At 38.2% G+C, this 6,879-nt stretch overlaps 1 protein-coding gene across 1 annotated transcript in view; it reads left to right on the top strand.

Annotated features, from left to right (window-relative positions):
- Positions 1-5,367: 5,367 nt before the first annotated feature.
- Positions 5,368-6,879, top strand: part of LOC125239992 (transferrin) — a 36,286-nt gene continuing 34,774 nt past the window's right edge. The window contains exon 1 of the mRNA XM_048147786.1: positions 5,368-5,625. Coding sequence (XP_048003743.1) covers positions 5,532-5,625 — 94 coding nt within the window. The 5' untranslated portion in view covers positions 5,368-5,531. The remainder of the gene's footprint in view (positions 5,626-6,879) is intronic.

Genomic DNA, 6,879 nt, shown 5'->3' with positions numbered 1-6,879 from the left:
TCTTAGACATCTATCTCTATCCCTCTTGCGTATTAGCGCGACAGAGCCAGACTACCTTTCGCGGCGTTTCGTTTTCGTTTCGCGTCGCAGAAATGCCAATCGGCTACGACACTAGGATTGAAAGACCTCGATATTCTGAGTAGGTTATGAATCGTGTAAAAAACACCTACCCGTGTTACAAAAAAACCGGCCAAGAGCGTGTCGGGCCACGCTCAGTGTAGGGTTCCGTAGTTTTCCGTATTTTTCTCAAAAACTACTGAACCTATCAAGTTCAAAACAATTTTACTAGAAAGTCTTTATAAAGTTCTACATTTGTGATTTTTTTCATATTTTTTAAACATATGGTTCAAAAGTTAGAGGGGGGGGACGCACTTTTTTTTCCTTTAGGAGCGATTATTTCCGAAAATATTAACATTATCAAAAAACGATCTTAGGAAACCCTTATTCATTTTTAAATACCAATCTAACAATATATCACTCGTTGGTGAGCGTCAGAATGGCGGGTGTACATCAAGCAATCCTGGTGTGGTATACGTCAGGAGTTAGTGCTAGCAATGTGCCAAATGTGCGCCAAAATTCGAGCAATGTGCTCTTTGAACTCCAGAGATATTTAAGAAATTAATGACACCCGCCATTCTGACGTCAGGTTGGCGGGTGTACTTCCAGTTCTAGCTAATGGCTGCCTACTCAAGAGTGAAAGTACTGCCTGAGGTTAGTGCTCGCAATGTGCTTCCACATGTATGAAACACAAACTAATTCAGAGAACCGTTGAAGAGTAATATGGGATTGAATAAATATATCTATGAGTATCACTTTTTTGTGAAAAGCGCCTGCATGTTAATGCTGCATTGCAGGCAATGAACATTGCTATTTTATTTCAGCAGGCGTTATAGATATATTTATTCAATCCCATATTACTCTTCAACGGCTCTCTGAATTAGTGTGTGTTTCATACATGTGGAAGCACATTGCGAGCACTAACCTTAGGCAGTACTTTCACCCTCGAGTAAGCAGCCATTAGCTAGAACTGGAAGTACACCCGCCAACCTGACGTCAGAATGGCGGGTGTCATTAATTTCTTAAATATCTCTGGAGTTCAAAGAGCACATTGCTCGAATTTTGGCGCACATTTGGCACATTGCTAGCACTAACTCCTGACGTATACCACACCAGGATTGCTTGATGTACACCCGCCATTCTGACGCTCACCACTCGTTGGGGTTAGAATGAAAAAAAATATCAGCCCCCACTTTACATGTAGGGGGGGTACCCTAATAAAACATTTTTTTCCATTTTTTATTTTTGCACTTTGTTGGCGTGATTGATATACATATTGGTACCAAATTTCAGCTTTCTAGTGCTAACGGTTACTGAGATTATCCGCGGACGGACGGACGGACAGAAAAACATGGCGAAACTATAAGGGTTCCTAGTTGACTACGGAAGCCTAAAAAAGTGGGGCGGACAACTTTGCAAACGGGCCATTTCTTTCAAAGTAGTCCACCCCACTTTTTTTTTTATTTGGAAATTTTTATGTGGTTTCCACACAGAATCGCGAGCTCTTTCAATCCTAATGGGAGAAAAAAAGTGTCCCAAGGTTTTTTTCCCATTCCGTTACCAATTTTTTTCTCCTATCAGGATCGAAAGACCTCGCGATTCTGTGTATGAAACGGGTAAAAGATAACCGATTTAACCGATTTCATGTTGTTACCGATTTCATCGAAATGTTACAAAAAAAGTGTGGTGGACAGCTTTGAAAAAAATTGCCCAAACAATGGCCCTAATATTAATGTTGTCAGGAATGTCAGAATTAGGTTTTGCACTTTAGGTAATAAAATTAAATGTAATTACATAATTAGTCTTTATAATAAAATTATTTCGTTAAGCATGTTTTTAATTAATTCATTTGAATATTATTGAATTCATTGTCGACTTTAAAGACTCGAGTTTGCAGTTTCTCATGACACTTGCAATACAAAACATATGTAAAGCTAAAAAAAGATAGAATAAAGTTAAATCCGATACTAGTAACTTCATAACTCCCTAGAGAGAAGGATGTTTCTATAACCCCCGATCCGCCTGCATGCAATTGCACATTTAAAGTGCGAGTATGATGAAAACAACTTTTTCTCAAACATGCAATGAAATATTGTCTTTACGTTCCTTAAAATGGGCTGGGAAGTATCGCTTTTTGGGCGCAACAACTCGAGAGGACTGTAAAGGGATTTCATATTATTTTTTAGGCCTAGGCCTGCAAAGTAACTTTTTTTTTATAAAATATTGTCCTTTAGAGCATTTTTTTTATTTCATTGTATGTTTGAGAAAAGCACTATACATGCCTCGGCGTGAAAACGGATTCCCGGCCTCGTATCCCTATCCGGCCTCGCTAGCACGCTCGCTCGACCGTATATACCCACTTGGCCGGAAATCCTCATTTTCCCGGCCTCTGATGTAATGTACTATTTCAGTACAGATGGTCGTTTTTTTACGCACTAGTTCGAGAAGTGGTTCATTATATGCCAGGTCGAAACTTCGGAGGCTCATCTGTACTGAAAAACGTCGTACGATACACGTGCGGAAAGGAAATTCGTAACTCGTGTCGAACTTCCTTTTTTACGCACTTGTATCGTAATGTACTATTTTTAATAAAATCATCAAATATGACTAAGATATAAAATTGGATAAGGGTCAAGCCAAGTGTAACGTGAGTCACGATTTTATGGCATGTTCCATTTATTCACGGTGCAAGTTTGGTATCATTTGACCAACCTATGTCTAAATAAGTACGTGTTACTTTATGCATTACGATATAATAGGCTAGTTTCCTACTAGTCAAATCTCTTCTTAAGCTTCTTTTTAAGAAATCAAAACGATTTGCTAATTTGGAATTACTATGAAATACTGAAGAGTGACGTCACGGTCAATTCATTAACTTTTCCCCTCACTAGCTCGGAAACACGTGTTTTGTCCTTTAATGCCAGCGGGTAAAACGCATTTTATCCACTAGTGGGTAAAGTAATTTGTAGACACAAACAATACCTTGAATAAAGTCAAATTAACTACTTTAAAATTGATAAAAGTAGGTGAATCTAGTAATAATTAATAGTTATTTGTTATACAAGGGGGCAAAGTTGTATTTTAACGCCGAGTGTGGAATTGAAAAACGAGCAAGTGAAAGGATTCTATAGTTGAACCACGAGCGAAGCGAGTGGTTCGAGAATAGAATCCTTAACTTGCGAGTTTTTTAACACACGAGAAGTAAAATACATTTGCACCCGAGTGTAACACAAAACTTTTCCCCTCACTACAGCGAGGAAACTACAACGCAAAAAGTGCATTTATCACTGCTTCCAGTAGTTCCACAGGTGGTAAATCATCTTTATTACTAGATTCACCTACTTTTAGCAATTTTAAAGCAGTTAATTTGACTTTATTCAAGGTCAAATTACTTTACCCACTAGTGGATAAAATGCGTTTTTACCCGCTGGTATTAAAGGACAAAACACGTGTTTCCGAGCTAGTGAGGGGAAAAGATGATTTACCACCTGTGGAACCACTGGAAGCAGTGATAAACGCATTTTTTTGCGTTGTAGTTTCCTCGTTATAGTGAGGGGAAAAGTTTTGTGTTACACTCGGGTGCAAATGTATTAACTTCTCGTGTGTTAAAAAACTCGCAAGTTCAGGATTCTATTCTCGAACCACTCGCTTCGCTCGTGGTTCAACTATAGAACCACTCCACTTGCTCGTTTTTCAATTCCACACTCGGCGTTAAAATACAACTGGGCAGAGTTGTATTTTAACGCCTTGTATAATAAATAATTATTATATCTTTCTCTTTGACTTATTATATAGAAATTATATTTAAACATAACTACGTTCCATATTTTTCTTCTAATTATGTGGTGCTTTATTTTGTAGCCATAGATCCTTTCATTTTTAGCTGTGGTTCAAAACACCCAATGAAGTCGTGACTCACGTTACTTTTGCGTGGATTCACCCATAGGGTAAGTGATTCGAAAATGAAGTTATTTTAATAGATAAATGAGTAGGTGAGGTATCTTTATGTGATGTGACGAACCTACCTACTTATGTGTCGATATACTTCGCTGGTTTTCCTCGTCGTAATAGAGTCAGCCTTAGTGCGTTTTCACATTATCCGATCCGATATCGGATGTCGGACCGATATCCCATACATTACAGGCGCCATCTTGGATTTTTTCTATTGAAATCCTTTCGACATCCGATATCGGATCGGATAATGTGAAAACGGCCTTAGGGCCCGCGCACACGGGCAACTGTTGCCAGCGACTTTTTTGTCGCGGCCATGACCTAGTATGAAAGTGCGCACACGAGGCGACGCAACTTTTCATACAAATACGAAAGTCGGCGAGCAACTGTTGCCTCCGTGTGCGCGGGCCCTTATTTGAGCATTTCTTTTTTTTTGCCATTATTTTATGTTGATTTTTTTAGGGAATTTTATGTCAATTGTACTCAAAATCACGAGTACTTTCAATATCATCGGGAGACAAAAAGTGTCCCAGAATTTCCATACATTTTTGTTACTTCCCTCTTTTGTTACTCCATGTACGGAACATGGTAAGAAAATAAGAAAAAACCGTATGGGACAATTTTTTCAACTACTAGGATTGAAAAAGCTAGTGATTCTGAGTAGAAATAGCATTTTTTTTTTTTTCAAAAATATCACATTTCATAAAAGTGGCGAAAAAAAAGAAACGCTCACTTACACGTATTGTACCTGACGGCCTACTCAAATAACAATCTGAGATCGACTTAAAACGCCTGACGAAAACAAAACTCAATAACCTGGGCGCATAAGCGCGTTTTCACATTATCCGATTCGATATCGGATGTCGGAAGGATTTCAAAGGTGGCGTCCTTAATGTATAGGACATCGGTCCTACGTCCGATATCGGATCGGATAATGTGAAAACGCTTACACTTGCTGTCCTTCAGAGAACTTGAACGATTGCCCTCTTGACTACGCAGCTAGTTGCCAAGAAAAGTCTCGTGATAATTTTAAGCACTAATTTATTTTAAGTTTTGATAAGCGCTTTATGACAACAAGAATAGAAAACGGAAACTATGATATACTTACATATTTGTATAGTCAAATAATTGAAGAATCATAAAAAAATTATAAAAAATCCTCGGGACCCGGACCCTAAAAAAATAAGCTTTCCGTCATTGCCAAGATCACACAACGACCTCGCAAAATACCAAATAAGTTAACATCTTATACTAGCAAATAAAAGAGTGCACAACTTGTTCCCACGCCTAGCGAACTGGTTGCATACTAAAATAGGTAGGTTGTTCCTCAATACTTTATTTTTACCTTGAGTCTGTGATCGTTTGAGCAGACGACGCGTCTTGGCTTAATAAGCAGGACGTCGGGCTTTAAAAAAAAATATAAAAAAAGTTGGCGCGAATTCGCGGGAGCTGTTAGGTTCTTTATAAGGGAGACTTTTTGGTGCATTTGTTTGGTGATTTTTTGGATTGTTTTTGGCGGGATTATGTGCGTAAAAATGTGTTTAAAAGTGTTGTTATTGTTTGTTTTTGTAAGTTCAGTGTCGCCTCAAGGATCGGGATCTGGGACTGATGGAAAATGTAAGTTATTATTTATTTTAATTACGTGTAAGAAAAGTAGGTAAGTATACTTAAACACACCCAACATGTCAGTAAAATAATCAGTAGCTTAAAATTTAGAATCATGTTTCCGCCCTCTGTTTACTTAAGGCTTTTAAGGTTTTTTTATTTGCAGTTTTTTTCTACTGATAACGCAGAGGTGTGTCAGAGTATTTAAAATAATTTTATTCGTATAAAATAAAAGTATAATATCATTTTATAATTAGGTACAGTCAACCAATTGGAACTCTAGGCCACTGAAGAACTATGTCATAGTGACGTTATAAATCAGATTGTAAGAAATCTCTTACTGCTAGTCATTTTGACATGGTTGTAGAGTGGCCTGGGGTTCCAGTTGGTTGACTATACTTAATACTTAATGTAGTGAATTAAACTTCAAAATTTTCGGCCGCCGCGGCTCATGGGAGTCTGGGGTCCGCTTTGACAACTAATCCCAAGATTTGGCGTATGCACTTGAAAGAGACTGATGCCATCTGACCTTCCAACCCGAAGGGTAACTAGGCCTATTGGAATTAGTCCGGTTTCCTCACGATGTTTTCCTTCACCGAAAAGCGACTGGAAAATATCAAATGACATTTCGCACATAAGTTCCGAAAAACTCATTGGTACGAGCCGGGTTTCGAGCCCGCGACCTTTGGATTGAAAGTCGCACGCTCTTACCGCTAGGCCACATCTTGGGTACATCCCCATGATACATGAAAATATGATTCCTAAGAAATTGAGTCTGTTTTCTACATTTCTAAGAAACTATAGGGAAATACCGGATTCCTTCAAGCTATAGTTACCATGCTACAAAAGAGGTGTTGTCATTTCTTTGCAATCTTTGTTTATTGTATAGGTAGTAGATCTACATTCTTATTTATCTGCGTAAGTACATAATTGTGTATATATACAACACAATGCATAAAAATGTACTAAACAAATGACTTAATCACAAGATATCACTAGGCAATATTTGTAATAGCTCATACTAAGCATTAATAGACGGCAACGCACTTACAACATTAGGTGTTCTTCGATCATGGTTATCGCTTACCATTAGCCACTTCGTCTACTCATTCGCCTCCTATTATTAATTACAATTGTTGCTCGAAAAACTTTTAGAGAACGCGCACACGGGCAACTTTTGTCGGCGACTTTTTTGTCGCTCACATCATCGGTCTATGGGCTAGTATGAAAGTGCGTACACGAAGCGACGCAACTTTTCATACAAAT

Source organism: Leguminivora glycinivorella, chromosome 26 (assembly GCF_023078275.1).
Source record: "Leguminivora glycinivorella isolate SPB_JAAS2020 chromosome 26, LegGlyc_1.1, whole genome shotgun sequence".
NCBI classification, from domain to species: domain Eukaryota; kingdom Metazoa; phylum Arthropoda; class Insecta; order Lepidoptera; family Tortricidae; genus Leguminivora; species Leguminivora glycinivorella.
Note: the sequence above shows the minus strand (reverse complement) of the source record. Positions and strands in the feature narration are given on the sequence as shown.